This window comes from Sus scrofa, chromosome 6 (assembly GCF_000003025.6).
Source record: "Sus scrofa isolate TJ Tabasco breed Duroc chromosome 6, Sscrofa11.1, whole genome shotgun sequence".
NCBI lineage: Eukaryota > Metazoa > Chordata > Mammalia > Artiodactyla > Suidae > Sus > Sus scrofa.
Window position 1 is genome coordinate 118,928,127 of NC_010448.4, and position 17,434 is coordinate 118,945,560.

Below are 17,434 nucleotides of genomic sequence, written 5' to 3' on the forward strand. Positions count from 1 at the left end.
AATATTCAATAAGAATTCCCTGAAAAATTGGGAGAAGTTCATAAGCTTTAGGTTTCTTGTCCTTAGTCTTATTTGCAATAGATATGTTCTTAAAGTTGGACATTAAAAATGGCACAATTTAGGGACTCTTCTCTAAAGACACTCATGCCTAGAAATAAGTGCTGGTTCCTGACTCCCTACCAAATTAAATGAAGCTACTGCTGGAGTTCCTGCTATGGCACATTGGGTTAAGGATCCGACTGCATCACTGCAGAGGCACAGGTTCAGTCCTCAGCCCAGGAGCTTCCATGTGCTGCGGGTATGGCTGAAAAAGGAAAATAATTAATTATTTAAGCTGCTACTTTTTAACCCACTGCAACGGGCCAGGAATCAAACCCAGGCCTCTGCAACAACCCAAGCCACATTTGTCAGACTCTTAACCCACTATGTGACAGTTGGAACTCTTAAGCTGCACTTTTAAAGCTTTGAGCAGTCTGGCTGCAACCCATCTTTCCAGCATCGACCTCCGTTACTCCCCTACCCCTAGCCTATGTTTGTCCAAACTCATCTTTTACTAGATGTTTTATTCCCTGTTTTTGTTTGGAATGCCTCCTTCGAGAGCCATCTCCAACGCTTCTTTCCACCCTATGCTTCCTCATCACTTTCAACAAGATGTGCGCACTCCCCCTTCAGTTCAGAGCTTTACACAGTCTTAGGGTTTTTGAGTACCTATAATCTCAACATTAGAGGTCAAGGTCCTTGAGGACCGGAAATGACCATGCAAGTTCAACTTGACTTTATCTATCCGATAATGTTGATTACTCTTTTGGGGCTTTTCTCTGGCAGAATTTTTTTTTTCATTTTTTTTTTTATTACTCAAATGAATTTATCACATCTGTAGTTGTATAATGATCATAACAATCTGATTTCACAGGATTTCCATCCCACAGCCCAAGCACATCCCCCCACCCCCCAAACTGTCTCCTCCGGAGACCATAAGTTTTTCAATGTCTGTGAGTCAGCATCTGTTCTGCAAAGAAGTTCTGTCTGTCCTTTTTTCAGATTCCATATGTCAGTGAAAGCATTTGATGTTGGTGTCTCATTGTATGGCTGACTTCACTTAGCATGATAGTTTCTAGGTCCATCCATGTTGCTAAAAATGCTGGTATTTCGTTCTTTTTGATGGCTGAGTAATATTCCATTGTGTATATGTACCACATCTTCTGGATCCACTCCTCTGTCGATGGACATTTAGGTTGTTTCCATGTCTTTGCTATTGTAAATAGTGCTGCAATGAACATTGGAGTACATATGTCTTCGGGCAGACTTTTTGAACTAACTCCTTTAGTGTTTCTTCCACATAGTTTAACAGAGTTGTTTTGTACTCTTGCTAGTTTTTCCAAGTGTGTTTCTCTGGTCTCTCAAAACTAAATCCCTTGGTTCTTTAAGAGTAAAATAATATTCCTTGATAAGTATTTGTCGGCTTATTGGGGGGTTTGTTTGGTTGCTTGGTTTTGGCCATGCCCAAACCATACAGATGTTCCCAGGCTAGTGATCTAACCCATGCCACAGTGGTGACAATGCCAAATCCTTAACCTCTAAGCCACCAGAGAACACCAAGTTTATTGGTTTTTCATTGATTAATAAACAAAGTCACACCCCTCTGTGCCGCCTACAGATGGGCATTTCTTCAGCCTATAACCACAAAAATTAGGTAGGAAGTCAGTCTTTTCAGATTCTTAACCTCCCCTTCAAGCTTTTCCTAATTTAAATCTTTGCTTTTTACATAGTCAATCATATAATTTCAGTACTTTAGAAAAATATATTTTTTGTCCATTAAAGTAGAGGAGGTAAAACAAATGTATGAAAATACATGAGTGCAGATGGAGAGAAATCATAGCCCCTGAGAGGTTAGCTTTATAGAACTTTCTGTTGTGATGACCCTAATAAGAAAACTAGTAATAAATAATCAGCATGGGATATGAAACCTTTCTACCTTCTTTTTTGTTTGTAATGAAGCCTTTTGTGCCTCTTCTCTCTCTGGAATGCTAAATTCTAACCTCAGCTCTGTTCTCGGACTTCAGCCCTGGGGACACCTCGCTGCCAGTTTCAGTATCTGAGTCCCTGGAAGTCAGTAACATTTTGTCCTACACACTATTCCTGCCTATGCTGTCCCACTTCCTTCATTCTTGATTCCCATGTAGAAGCCAAATCTTAGAGTTCTTATTGTGGTTCAGCAGGTTAAAAACCTGACTAGTTTCCAGAAGGATGTGGTTTCAATCCCTGGCCTCACTTGGTGGGTTAAAGGATCTGGCGTTGCCGTGAGCTATGGTATAGGTCATAGACGCAGCTCGGATCTGGTATTGCTGTGGCTGTGGTGTAGGCTGGCATCTGCAGCTCTGATTCGACCCCTAGCCTGGGAATTTACATATGCTGCAGGTGCAGCCCTTAAAAAAAAAAAAAGAAGAAGAAAAGAAGCAAAATCTTACAGTACAAAGCTGCTGTGTGTCAGACAGCTTGTTTTGGTAAAATTTGATGAGCACATTACGCTAAAGGAAATCACTGGTGTTAGAAACTAGAAGCGAAACCAAGTACCCAGCTCTGGGTCATTAGGTAACAGGAAATCTTTCAAACCAACAAGATAATTCTTACCTGCCATTTAGATGTTATTTCCATTGGCTGAATCTTTTTTTTTTATTACTCAAATGAATTTATCACATCTGTAGTTGTATAATGATCATAACAATCGAATCTTTGTATCAGTAGTCAGGTTTGGAGTTTTGTATTTTTCCCTAAGGCATTAAAACACAAGATGGTAAGTTATAGGGTAATTATAATTTCATCGAATAAAACAACCCTAAACAGCCCAATTACACTTTAATGTTCTTTGCATTCTAGTTTTCAACTCAGAGTTACAGTTAATTTTTATGAAAATTATTTTCACAAATACCACTCATAAAATACCAGCTCTCTGCTGAGGATTATGTATTTCTGTCTGTTATAGTCAAATTATGTCTCTAAAATTTATTCATTTGGCCACACCTGCAGTGTGTGGAAGTTCCTGGGCCAGGGATTGAACAGGTGCCACAGTTGCGACCTGCACCACGGCTGAGGCAACACTGGATCCGTAATCCACTGTGCCACAAGGGAACTTCGTAAAATTCATTCGCTTCTTAATAATAATACTGGTGCCTAAATCCTAACCAAAGGCTGCTTGGTATGTAGGTTGTTACTACACTGACATTTCCTTTTGAAAGATAGAGGAAAACAGTCCTCATTCTTTCAAGATTTTTTGCTGAAGATGCTCTTTTAAATCAACTCAGTACATTGATTTCAGTATCTAATCAGCTTTATCTATGGTGGATCTCACTTTTAACATTGTTCTGCAAGTTTCTTCATAAACATCTGATTTAAAGCTGACGTTACTTTTTAAAAAGTACTCTTGGTTCTTAAAGGCAGGTTGTGAACAGAGAATGTTGGTATCTTTAACTGCAATTTACTGCAGCCTTATAAGATTCTTTAAGAAGTTTTATGTCATATGAATCAGTAAAAAGTCCAGGGCGTGTATCAGGCAAAAGCCCAGCCACATGGTTTGACAAGGCTTTTTAATATAACTGCCGATACTCTTAAATATCCATGTGCCTGAATAATGATTGCCGGCTTGTTTCTTTTTCTGTAAAGAGAAGAGATGAAAATGTCCTTTGACAGCTTCCTTTGAGTCTGGAGAAGGGCAAGGATGGCGTGCCTTCAGCACTCAGCCTAAGTCACACAAGCCTCTCTGTCTGTGTCTGCAGGAGTTGAAATCTTCCTGCTGGTTCTTATTTCTTCTCCTCTTCATGCGATCAGTTTGAAAGCTCTTTGTCTTGGAGACTCATTTAAAATATGAATCAAAAGTTTCTGACATAGCTCCAAGCAGTGGGAAGAAGCCGGAAGCTCAGCTGAGGACCGTGGGAATTACAGGGAATAAGCTCAGCTGAGACCAGATTTCTGAATTCCAGATCTTTATTTTTGCATTTGTGACTCCGAGGCAGGTGAAGTAGACAGTTCCCTAAGTTCACTTTCACGGAGCTAAATAATACTGTGGTAACTGAAGCTCTCAGGCTGCTGTTCCTGCCAGGAATGTGAAAGATGCCTATGAAAACAGCACATAGTTGCTACTAATTTCAGCGTATTTTTGTTGGATTAGAAAAATGCAGTTGAAGTTTGGGGTTTTAAATTCCTTTAAAATGTTAATGTTTCAAAGCTTTATTTCACAGTTGCCATTAAGCTCTTCAAACCTTGTTTTTGTGGAGGTAGGGAGATTTCTGCTGATGTGTTGGAAATATGTAACCCTATATTTAGCAGCCTCACTCCCCTCGTTAGGAAGCCCTGATTTCCCAAAGGGCAGTACTGCCTTCAGCATGAGGTTCAGGCTTTGGTAACAGACGCGGTTCTGCAGTAAGATCAGTTCCAGGAAAGACAGGGCTGAATGTGAAAACAGAGCCGGAGTGATTTTGTGATTCTTGCGTAAAAGCAACATTCTAACAGGAAAGATATTTAATAGTCAACTGCTGAAGATGACAGAAAATATGGGGATGTTGCTAAATATATCGATATCAAGAGCTGGAAAAGGAATACCTGAGAGAGGCTGAGGAGGGCATGAGCAGGTGCTTCCTGGGAGTGTCCGGCCAGATGCAGCAGTGTCCTTGTGTCTCCCGGGGCAACTGCAACCAAAGATGGAGATGGTGCCACCAGAGCGCTGGCAGACCTCTTAGTCATATGAGGATGAAGCACATTGTCGTCTCCTAATTAGCAGAAATATCAAGTATCCCTTAAAAGACAAGTTGGTGACGGACCGCAAATTACAGAATTGTCTAATTTTAGAGCTCAGAGGTCTGTCCAGACCAGACGTTTTGCAGATAGGAATACTGTAGGCTTAGCAGGGCATGATGACATGTCCCAGTCTGTTCAAGACGACTGAGGCTTAGATCCAAGGACTAATAGTCCAGCCCTCTATCCTTCCTCGCCCCGCCCCCAAGAGCCTCATGGATATTAGTTTGCGAGAATAAGCTTTTTTAAAAATTGGTCCTGTAATGATTTCTGTAATTACAGGTATAATTGCATCGATGTGTCCAGTAGATTGGAGTTGTCGTTTTTTTTTTCTGATCCTTTTATTGCTACCAAATGAGACTGTGGAAAGTGGTCACTAACTACTTCAGTGACATAGGCTTTTGTGTAGAATGGCTCCCTGGCCTGTGAGAAAATCAACTGGGCAGTTTGACTAGCTGTTGGTGGCAGAACCCAGTGTAGCTTGATGTCTTCTCCGCAGATTGTGTCCCATTTCCAGGAGAGAGTTTTTTTTTTTTTTTTTTTTTTTTTTTTTTTTTTTAAGGGCTACACTCACGACATATGGAGGTTCCCAGGCTAGCGGTTGAATTGGACCTGTAGCCACCAGCCTACACCACAGCCACAGCAATGCCAGAACCGAGTCTGCCACCTACACCGAAGCTTATGTCCACACCGAATCCTTAACGCACTGAGCAAGGCCAGGGATCGAACCTGCGTCCTCATGGATACTAGCCAGATTCATTTCCGCTGAGCCACGATGGGAACTCCCAGCAGAGAGATCTTGACAGCAATAATATATTATTGAGAGAAGAAATGCATATTATATTTATATATATACAGTGTAAATGTAAAGTAGAATTACTATGAGTATAGATATGAAAATAGAAAATCATGACATAGGGGCAGATTAATGAGCTATTTGTCCAGCCTAAGATTCTTGCATGAGTAGAAAACATATGCCTCAGAGCCCTTCCTTCAGTCTGAAGGGTTCATATGTTCCCTTGTGACTCCTGATACAACTATAATTGAGGATATATTCTAAACCCTCTTTGAACTTTTAAATTTTATAATTCCTAGAAGCAGCATACCGAAGAAGTAAAAAAAAAAATCGAAGTTCAGAACGGATTGTAAAATTTTGTTACTTTTATTAGTTGAGTGATTTATCTGAGCCTTCTTCCCAAATCTGTAAAATAGGGTGATGATAATTAAAAATACTTCATCTCTGTGGTGTTCAGAATATAAAAAAAAATTAGATGTGAAAGCTTTAACAGATTTTACGCAAATGGAGGTGTTTTCATTTCTTATATTTCTTGGCAAAATACAGTCCATAAATGTATTGAGTAATGGTTCCCTTTTTTTATCTGAAATTTTCCTTTTAAAAATGTCAGTTTTATCGTGATAGTCTTCTGTTGAGGTCCTGGGCTCTGTGATTGGCTTTTCATGCTTTTCATGATTTCATAGACTTAGAGCATATATCCTCCAGTCTTCTGAGTGCAGGTATTATTTTTTTTTCCCACTGTACAGCAAGAGGATCAAGTTATCCTTACATGTATACATTACAATTACATTTTTTTCCCCACCCTTTGTTCTGTTGCAACGTGAGTATCTAGACAAAGTTCTCAATGCTATTCAGCAGGATCTCCTTGTAAATCTATTCTAAGTTGTGTCTGATAAGCCCAAACTCCCAATCCCTCCTACTCCCTCCCCCTCCCATCAGGCAGCCACAAGTCTTTTCTCCAAGTCCATGATTTTCTTTTCTGAGGAGATGTTCATTTGTGCTGGATATTAGATTCCAGTTATAAGTGATATCATATGGTATTTGTCTTTGTCTTTCTGGCTCATTTCACTCAGGATGAGATTCTCTAGTTCCATCCATGTTGCTGCAAATGGCATTATGTCATTCTTTTTATGGCTGAGTAGTATTCCTTTGTGTATATATACCACATCTTCCGAATCCAATCATCTGTTGATGGACATTTGGGTTATTTCCATGTCCTGGCTATTGTGAATAGAGCTGCAATGAACATGCGGGTGCATGTGTCTCTTTTAAGTAGAGTTTTGTCCGGATAGATGTCCAAGAGTAGGATTGTGGGGTCATATGGAAGTTCTATGTATAGATTTCTAAGGTATCTCCATGAGTGCAGATATTCTTATCTGACTTGTGCCTTCAGTGCCCGCTGTTCATTTTGGATTCTGGTCCCCCAATTTTTCAGCTCCGTGATGTCACTCTTGATATATAACAACTGAAACCATTCTTAGGGCTATGGCGCAGGCATAGCATAGCACTGTACAGAGACAGAATGTTGTCCCTTTTCTGGCTTATTTCCTGATTATCTCCAGACTCTTGTGAACCTTCCTAACTGCAGTAGTAGTAGAGCTGATGGACTTAGAGCATAGCCCATCATAATTAATCTCTTAAGCATAGCCCATCACAACTAATTTGGATTCTCCAATTTGGAGTGCTTTTACCTTGGTGCGATATCTAATATTTAGCCTTTTGAAGCTGATCTTTCACTTCTCTGCAATTGATTGCTCTGATTTGCAGGCTGATTGCTTCTTGTGATTAGGTTTGGTTTGGCTTTTAATTGTATTTATACCCCATCAATTCTTAAAAGAATATTTAGCAACTCTTCCAGTAATACCTCTTATTTGGGACATTGAGAACCTTAGAATTTTATTATTTATCAGCTGCTGCAACCTGGAGACCTTCATTCATTAACCAGCTACTTATTGAAGCCCGCAGTGTGCCAGGTACTGCATTAAAGGCTTGGGTACAGAAGGGACCAAGACAGATAAAGTGCAGACTGTCTTGGAACCTACATTCCAGTGAGGGGGATGGTCAGCCACACACCAGCTTATGAGTGAACAACAACATAGCAGACATACAGGATGGGGTGTAGAGTGACTGGAGGGTCACTTCAGATGGCGTGGATAGGGAGGGCCTCTCTGAAGAGGTGACTTCTAAGCCTTGATCTGAAGAACAAGAACGTAAAGTGACAAGGAAGCCGGTGTGAAAGGAGCTGCCTAAAGGGAAATCAGGCCAGGGAAAGGTAGACAGAGACTTGGTCACAAGACACTGCAGGCCAGAGAAGGAGTTTTGTAGGTTTCCTAGGAGTGACTGTAGTATTCTTAGCAAGGGGTGATATGTGATCTGAGTACTGGTGATCTTGACATCATTTGATAAAAGTGGGATCTCTGCAAATTGTAGGCCATGTTATTGAGAGATTAATATAGTGACCTCAAAATCGCTATACCTTCCAATGAGGAGCATTCAAATGTGTGGCTAGCTAGACTTCCAGGACAATGACAGTGACTCTTGAGTTTTCAAGTTAGTTGGTACCCATTTTGTCTAATGAAAGAATAAAATGCAGAATTTCAAGAAGAAGGGAGCCAAATATTGTTCAGAGGTGGAGTTGGATGAAGAAAGTATGTTAGATTCAGTAATAGAGAAGCTATTGATGGCCTTGAGCAGAACATGGTAAGACTGGAAGATAGTTGAATGGGTTCGAATGGTAGATGAAACAACAGAAATACACAGTTTTGTCAAGTTTTGCTGTGTAGAGGAGGAGATAAATGGCAGGGTCGCTAATGGGTCATGTGGAATTAAGAAAGTTTTTTTTTACTCTTAGTTTGTTAAAGTCAGAGGATACTAGAGCTAGACCATGTTTGTGCCCTTTAATAACAGACCATATGGAGTTGTTGTGGTGCAGCAGAAACAAATCCGTCTGGTATCCTTGAGGATGTAGGTTCGATCCCTGGCCTCGCTCAGTGGGTCGGGGATCTAGCATGAGCCGTGGTGTAGGTCCCAGATGTGGCTCAGATCCCACATTGCTGTGGCTGTGGTGTAGGCCTGCAGCTACAGCTCCAATTCAACCCCTAGCCTGGGAACTTCCATGTGCTGTGGGTGTGGCCCTAAAAAAGCAAAAAAAAGAGAAAAGAATAGACTATAGGGAGAGAAATTGACATTGCAGGGGGGAGTGAGGACAGTTGCAAGAGTGACGTCATTGAGAATCGGGAGGGGAGGTGTGATTCAGAGTATAAGGGGAGGGCTGACCTTTGACAGGAATCAGAATACAAGCCATGGAGTCCCATTGTGGCTCAGTGGCTTAAGAACCTGACATAATGTCTGAGTTCGATCCCTGGCCTCCCTCAGTGAGTTAAGGGTCTGGTGTTGCCTCAAGCTGTGGCATAGGTCACAGATGTGTCTCGGATCCTGCAATGCTATGGCTGTGGCATAGGCTGGCAGCTATAGCTCTGATTTGACCCCTAGCCTGGGAACTTCCATATGTTGCAGGTTCGGCCCTAAAAAGGAAAAACAGAAAAAAAAGAACATAATAGCCTGTTCAGGTTATTCCTTAGTGTGGTTTCCTGTCCCACAAAAACCCCTGATGATGTAACAACAATTAAGGTCAAGGCATCCTTTTCATGATGTCTCCTAAGCACTAGAGATTTAGGGGGAAGAAGGTTGAAAATAGCCAAATGGAGAGGCAATGGCAACAAATCCTTAGCATAGTTCCCAAGTCAATAAAATATTTCTTACAAATTCTCCAGGGCTCCTCTGACTCTAAAAAATATGACATATGCTTTTATGCCTAAATGACCATGTAAGATACCATTTACCAAAAATGCTAATGTGATCTGCCCTTTCTTCATTGTTTACTGAAAAAAAATTGGTCACCTGATTTGATGCTCATGTGGCTCTGAAATGCATAGGGAAGGTGTGAAAAGCCCAGGACATAACAGGTAGCAAATGAAGCAGATTTTTTTTTTTTTTTTTTGTCTTTTCGTCTTTTCTAGGGCCACACCTGCGGCATATGGAGGTTCCCAGGCTAGGGGTCTAATCGGAGCTATAGCCACCCGCCTATGCCAGAGCCACAGCAACGCTGGATCCTTAACGCACTAAGCAAGGCCAGGGATAGAACCCGAGACCTCATGGTTCCTAGTCAGATTCGTTAACCACTGAGCCATGACGGGTACACTTTTTTTTTTTTTTAACTTTAGTGCTCAAGCTTTTAGACCCTCAAAAAATGTGGGAAGTTTCCCATATTATACATTTATTTTTTAGATGTAAAAGAACCATAAGAAAATAAAACAAGCACAGAAAAAAAAAATGTTGCACACAATCTCACTTATGAGTTTGTGAATCTAAACCAGAACTGTGATGAAAACTTAGTAAACATCACCAAGTAGGAGTCAATCTAGGAATGCGAAGATGATTGATTCAACATGTGGAAATCAATGATAATGATTGATTGTGTTAGTCAAAGAAGGAAAACATTTTTATTATCTCCCTTGAAAAGGTAGTTTTTTGTATACCTTATGTATATACACATACATATGGTATATAAAATGTATATATAATATAACTACGTATAAGTATATAAATGTATACATGTATATATGGCATATGTATGTATTAAGGTATATGATATGGTATATATAAAAGGTAGTTCTTATATACATTATGTATATGTACATATATATGGTACAACAAATGCATTGTTTTATGAATTTATCCCTATAAAACCATAAAGAAGTAGCTGAAAATTTATTAAACTTATGAGCAGTAACTCTATAACCATAAAAGTAAGTGTTTAAAAATTAGTACTTTTCAGTAATCTAGATAAAATGGATAAATACCTAAAATGACATAAACTACTGAAACTTTAGAAATTCTGAGTAGACCTATTTAACAGGAGATTTATTAGTAATTTAGAAAAAAAAATTTCCACAAAGAAAAGCCCAGGCCAAAAAAAAAAAAAAAAATGGAGTTCCCGTAGTGGCACAGTGGTTAACGAATCCGACTAGGAACCATGAGGTTTCGGGTTCGGTCCCTGCCCTTGCTCAGTGGGTTAACAATCTGGCGTTGCCGTGAGCTGTGGTGTAGGTTGCAGACTCGGCTCGGATCCCAAGTTGCTGTGGCTCTGGCGTAGGCCAGTGGCTACAGCTCCGATTCAACCCCTAGCCTGGGAACCTCCATATGCCGAGGGAGCGGCCCAAAGAAATAGCAAAAAAAAAAGCCCAGGCCCAAATAACTTAATGGTGAATTCTACCAAATGGGAGAAAAACTAATACCAGTTTTTTAGAATAGAGAGGGGAACAGTTCATTTATAATTCATTCTGTGAGGCCAGTATTACCATGATACCAAAATCAAACAAAGACATCACAAGAAAACTACAGATCAGTATCTCTTATGAACACAGACACAAAAATCCTCAACAAAATAGCAGCAACAATATAAAAAGAATTATGCCCCATGATCAAATGGAACTAATGCAAGGTTGTCTTAACATATGAAAAACAATCAATGTTACAGGCCATGATAAGAAAAAGCAAAAACCACATGATAGCCTCAGATCTTATTATTTAAAAAATTGACAAAATTCACTACCCTTTCATGATAAAAACACTCCAACTCTTCTTCAGTCTGATACTGCTATCTGTGAAAAACCCATAGCTATTATCCTACCTCGACAGTGAATGACTAGATACTCCCCCTCTGAGATCAGGAACAAGAGAGAATGTCCACTCTTAGCATTTCAACATTTTACTAGAAGTTCTAGCCAGGACAGTTGGGCAAGGAAAAGAAATGAGGTACTCAGCTTAGAAAGGAAGAAGTAAAACTGTCTCTGCATAGTCATGATCTTATATATAGAAATTCTAAGGAACCAACAACAACAAAAAAAACTGTTATAACTAAGAAGTGAGTTAAACAAGGTTGGGGAATATAAGATTAATATCCAAAAATCAACCTTATTAATTGATAATGAACTATCAAAAATAAAATTAAGAATACAGTTCCACTTTAAAATAGCCGTAAAGAGAATACAATAGGAATAAATTTAACAAAGACGTATAAGACTTATATACTAAAAACTTTAAAACGTCATTGGAGGTACTTAAGCAGAGAAATATCTCGTGTTCATGGACTGGTAAATTAATACTGTTAAGATGGCAGTATTCCCCCAATTAATCTCTAGATTCAGTTCAGTACCTGTCAAAATCTCAACTGTGTTTTTACACAAATCAACAAGCTAATTCTAAAACTAATGGATAAAGACTTCCCATTGTGGTTATAGCAGAAACGAATCCAACTAGTATCCATGAGGATGCAGTTTCGATCCTTGGCCTTGCTTAGTGAGTTAAGGATCCTGTGTTGCTATGAGCTGTGATGTAGGTCACACATATGGCTCAGATCCCATGTTGTTGTGGCTGTGGCATAGGCTAGCAGTTATGGCTCTGATTTGACCCCTAGCCTGAGAATTTCCATATGCCCTGGGTATGGCCCTAAAAAGCAAAAAAAAAAAGACTAACAGTTAAATTAATAGGGCTTGAAATAGCTGAACAATCTTGCAAAGGAAGAACAAAAGTTACAGGACTTCTCTCTCTCTCTCTCTTTTTTTTTTTTTTTTTTTTTTTTAGGGCTGCACCCACAGCGTATGGAGATTCCCAGGCTAGGGGTCAAATTGGAGCTACAGCTGCCAGCCTACACCACAGCCACAATAACATCAGATCTGAGCAGCGTCCACAACCTACACTACAGCTCATGGCAACACCAGATCCCTAACCCACTGATCGAGGCCAAGGATCAAACCTGAAACCTCAGTCAGATTCATTTCCACTGTGCCATGACGAGAACTCCACCAAAAAAGTCTTTATGGAGCAATGGGTTAAGAATCTGACTGAAGTAGTTTAGGTCACTAAAGAGGTACGGGTTTGATCTCTGGTCCAGGAATTTCCATGTGACATGGGTGCAGCCATTAAATAATAATAATAACAATAATAATAATAACAACAACAACTTATGGAGTTCCATGGCTCAGCAGGTGGGAACACCACACAGTGTCTGTGAGGATGAAGGTTGGATCCCTGGCCTTGCCCGGTGAATTAAGGATCTGGTGTTGCCACAAGCTGTAGTGTAGGTCGCAGATACTGCTCGGATATGGTATTGTTGTGGCTGTGGTGTAGGCCAGCAGTTGCAGCTCTGATTTAACCCCTAGCCCAGGAACTTCCATTTGCTGCGGGAGCAGCCCTGAAAAAAGAAAAAAAGAGAGAGAGAGAGAGAGGCTTTAAGTACATGTATTAGGAAAGTCATAAATAGTAAAAGATAATGATTCCCCAGTGGAAAAAGTGTAGATTATTTATGTAATGATGGTGTTCACCTAACTTTATCAGTCAGCAGTTTGGATGGAAAACAGCAGAAAAGAATTCTAGCAAGTTTAAGCAGAGACAGATTTACAGAAAGGATATTGGGCAGCTCAGAGTCAATAGGGAACCAGGCTCAGAAGATAACAGCGATCAAAAGATGCTAAGAGGCTGGGAAGAAAGCCACTAGGATGACTAGAATGGTTAGGATGCTGCTCTGCTGTTGAAGCATCTCCAGGACCCCAAACCCTAATGGTCCCTGCTTGCTTCAGTCACTCCCTCAAGACTCTGAGACCCAGACAGGAGCATCCAAAAGCAGAGCCCAAGTCACAGGCTGCATCTTTATGGCTGGATGTGGGGAAAGGGGTGTCTGCCCACCTTGGGTACTGTGGGGGAAGGCAGGGCACTGTAGCATCAAGTTAGATCAGGAAGGTGTCCAAATGCTAGGGAGCCAAAAATGACATCTCTGTGAACATTTGGAATAACTAAAATTAGAACCATCCTTTATGTCATAGACCAAAATAAATTCCACATGCACTCAGAATGTAAATGTAAAACTTGAGACCATAAAAGTACTTAAAGAAAATACACATGAATATTTATGTAATCTTGCTTGGGGCAAGTTGCTAAGCATGATATAAAAATCAGACGGCCATTAAAAATGTCAGTAGAGAAGAGTTAATGATCCAGAAAGGGAATCATAGTCTGTTAAATTAAAAAAAAAAAAAATAGCGTGAAATGTACCAAAATATTAACAGTAGCTTTCTCTGGATGATGAGACCAGAGATGATTTTTCATCACTGTCTAAATTCAAGTTTGGTTTTTTTGTTTTTTGTTTTGTTTTGTTTTTTCTTCAAAAGCTGTTTTATTACTTTTTAAATTTGGAAGGTGAGTGATTTGGTTGGTGGGTTTATAAGGCTATATTGATACTGGTATCTCCATAAGTACATTTTATGCTAAAACACTGCAAAAGTGAAAATAGCTCTTTAAAGAGGAGGTAATGAAGCAGTTGTGTTTAGACACCTCCATTTCTATAAAAATCATGTTGAGTGGCTGTTGGAATTGGCTCCATCTGGTGGCACTTCAAAAGGAGGACCTGAATAATTGGAGAACGACTGTAAGAATGCCCCCCCAAGATCATGGTGTTTCTCTTACTTCCTCCCGTGTTTTTTTTTTTTTTTATTTCATTTTTAAGAGAACCCATCTGCTTGACTACGAAAGTACCAGTTTGTGCTCAGGATATGGGCATCTAAAGGAAGCATGACAGATGTAAAGATTGTGGAGGTGATGTTTATTGTACCCTGTATTTCTTCACTTTATGCTCTTACCTGCAAATAATGAGTTGCCCACCATCTCCCATTTTAGCAGCCCTGAGATCTTGGATCTCTTGTTCCCTCTCTTCTTGGATCTCTATCTCAGTAGAGGATCTGTTTGACATAAGCGGTGAAGTGGGTTCTTCCTATAAAAAGGTGGGTTGCCCAGACAGAATGAAAGGCTTCTCGCAGAAACTTTGATACCAAAGGAAGGAGGGGAGACCTTTGTGTTGAGAAAGGCGTATCCCTGGCACATGGTAGAAACAGACCAAGAGATCTGGGAAAGCAAAGAAGGAAAGAGGACGCAAAAATGACTGTTCCCATTCTCACCACTCAATTCCTTTTCCTACTTGTAGAAGAAAAATAATCAGTCTGGCTTTGAATTTCTAAATGCCCTTAGCCTTTACTGGTAAGAAGATAGGAATCAGTATGTATGATTTTTCTGGGATTTTTCTAGTTGAAATTGATTTAAGAGTTCTCCATTATATATGTATGATATATATAATACATATATATAATATATACATAATATATATAAAGACTTACTAATAAACCCCTTTTTCTATGACCATTTCCTCAAGGGACTCATTGAACAGTTCTGTTATTTCTATTTCTCAGTCATAAACAGCATGACTGTGAACTTCTATAAGTTTCAGGGTCTCCATGTCTCCATCTTTCATGTTAATTCAGGGAACCCCATTGCTCTGGACTGGAATTTAAATGGTATACAACTGTTTTTGGAATTAGATGGCTTAAACAGTTTCACCTCAGCCCTTCTACAAAATGGATATAAAACAGCTTGGACGGCATAGTGTATGTTTGTTGAGCTCGATATTTCATGAGAACTTCTGTAGTGTTCTCAAGCTGAAATGTTCTGCTACTTTTCTCTTATATATTTTAATGTTTTGGAGCACGTAGCAGCTAGATAGAAGGAAAATACGTATTCCTTTTTTTTCCTAATAGAAGCTAAGAAGAGTTGTTCTTACCCCGATTTCCTTGGTGTTAAAGAATGAAGTTCTGTTCATTGTTCATGGAATCTGGTGATGCTTTGGTGACCAGCGTGGGTACCACAGTGGTCATGGATGGGGAAGGCACATCTCAGGTCCCAGGCCCTGGTGGATGAGGAGTTGTGAGTGCAGTGAGCAGAGGAGTACACGTAGCGGGAGGCCCCATGCTCCCTCTCACCCCACAACCCTCATTTGCATGTGGTACCCTCACACTAACACCTTTTCTTGTCTCTTTCCAGGAGCAGCCTACTGCCAGTTCATGGACATGCTGTTTCCAGGCTGCATTAGTTTGAAGAAAGTAAAATTTCAAGCAAAGCTGGAGCATGAGTATATTCACAATTTCAAACTTCTGCAAGCATCATTTAAGCGCATGAATGTTGATAAGGTAGGAGACAAACTTGTAGCTCCATAAGATCCATTGTCTTTGCTTAAAATTGTTTTCGTGAAGAAGTGCAAAAACGCAACAACGTATCAATGGAAGGGATGTATCTTGATATCACTACAGAAGGTTGTGTTCTATATGTAGCATAAACCATCAACCCTCACTTCCCATATTTTGGGTAAGGTTTTTATTTAAGGAGATTTTTAAATTTGGAGCCATTAGACTCAAAACTCTAACAGGAATTACAAAAGCTAAAATGTGTTATTCTTTATTAGCATTGCAGATGAGAATTTTTATGTTTGCCAGATGCCACTGTGGGTCTGTGTGTGTTTTGTTTCTTCGGAAAAACAGTGTATTACAGTAGAAATGGCACAAGGTTGAATCCTACTACCATGACTTCGAACAAGTTATTTAAATTCTTTTGAGCCTATATTTACCCATCTGTAAAATGGGACCGAAACCCCCTTCCCTGTGGTTATGAAGTTAAAGTGAAGGACTGCATGTCAAAGTGTCCAGTGAATACACTCAGATTCTCATTCAGTGTCTGTAAATTGTTCTTTTACCTCCTTTGAACTTTACGGTTTTGTCCTAGAGTGATACAGATGGAGTTTGACTAGAGTTATTTCCCCCCCCCTGTAAAGGACTATGGCTAAAGCCATTCAGTCCCTGCATGTTTCCTGCTATTCTAATACGTATTATAAATCCATAGTCTTTATTTGGGATATAGCTCTTGGAGGGCATAGGTTGGACAGAAATGAGTGTTGAATAAAGGAAAAGAGAAAAACCTGCAGGGGAGAAATGAAAAGCTTATAGGCTATGGAAATAAAAAATTAGATATTGACTTATAAGAGATAGAGGTCAAAGGAAAACAAAAGTTTGCTGAACTATCTGTATCTTCAAATGTAGTACAATTCATATCTCCCTAAATCAAAGCATTCTTGATCAAAATATTAAGAAAATCTTGGCTTCTCATTTTCTCAGAATTTTTATTTCAAAACATATGTTCTCTTTAACATTTTAACCTTTTGAACCATGTTCATCTTTGTGGCCTTTTCTGTGGTTAATTTCCAATTCACTCCTCCTGTATTTATTCAAAACTGGAGCTGTTCTCCTTCCTTATTAGCAGTGTCACATCTCTGTACATTTCTCTACCACTTCTCTACACATGCTTCTAAATCAGAAAGAAGAGAAACACCCATTCATAGGTTTACTGATGGAACCTACTATAGAGCCAACGTTGGGGTTCCATAACTCCCTAGAAGGGTACATGCAGAGAATGGGTTAGCCACCGTTAAGAACGTTGAAGATAAAATTTTTGTGCTGGAGGGACCCTGACCTCAATGACCTTTGTTGGCCTCTCTGGCTTAATGTGCTGTGATTCAATCTAAAGTCCTTGGATCGAGACAGGGGTCCCTCTTCATGTTTGTCAGAGCCTGTGACAGCACGTGGGAAGCATCTGTACAAATATTTGCTTGCCGCCTCAGATTTTGAACTTATGACCCCAGAACTTTCATTTGGATAGGAAATGCAGAATTAAGTCAACGGAAGCGCCTGCTTTGAATAGCCAATGCAGCAGTATCATCTAAAACTGTTTACAAATGTCCATGTTTGGCAGAAAGCAAAGTATAGGAGTGTGTTAATTAAAAGGCCTCATATGCTCCAAAAAGACACTTTCTAAAATAATATCAACATAAACAATACTTATAAGTCAGAAGACATGAAAAATTTTTTTTATTTTTTCAGGAAATTAAATTTCTTTAATTTTTTCTTTCTTTTTTTG

General features: G+C 39.6%; 1 protein-coding gene across 3 annotated transcripts in view; it reads left to right on the forward strand.

Moving 5' to 3' along the window:
• Positions 1 to 17,434, forward strand: part of MAPRE2 (microtubule associated protein RP/EB family member 2) — a 170,796-nt gene that overhangs the window by 111,160 nt on the left and 42,202 nt on the right. For all 3 annotated transcript variants that reach the window (XM_021096265.1, XM_005665343.3, XM_021096264.1), the window contains one exon: positions 15,512 to 15,657. In XM_021096265.1, the coding sequence (XP_020951924.1) occupies positions 15,512 to 15,657 (146 nt within the window). The remainder of the gene's footprint in view (positions 1 to 15,511; positions 15,658 to 17,434) is intronic.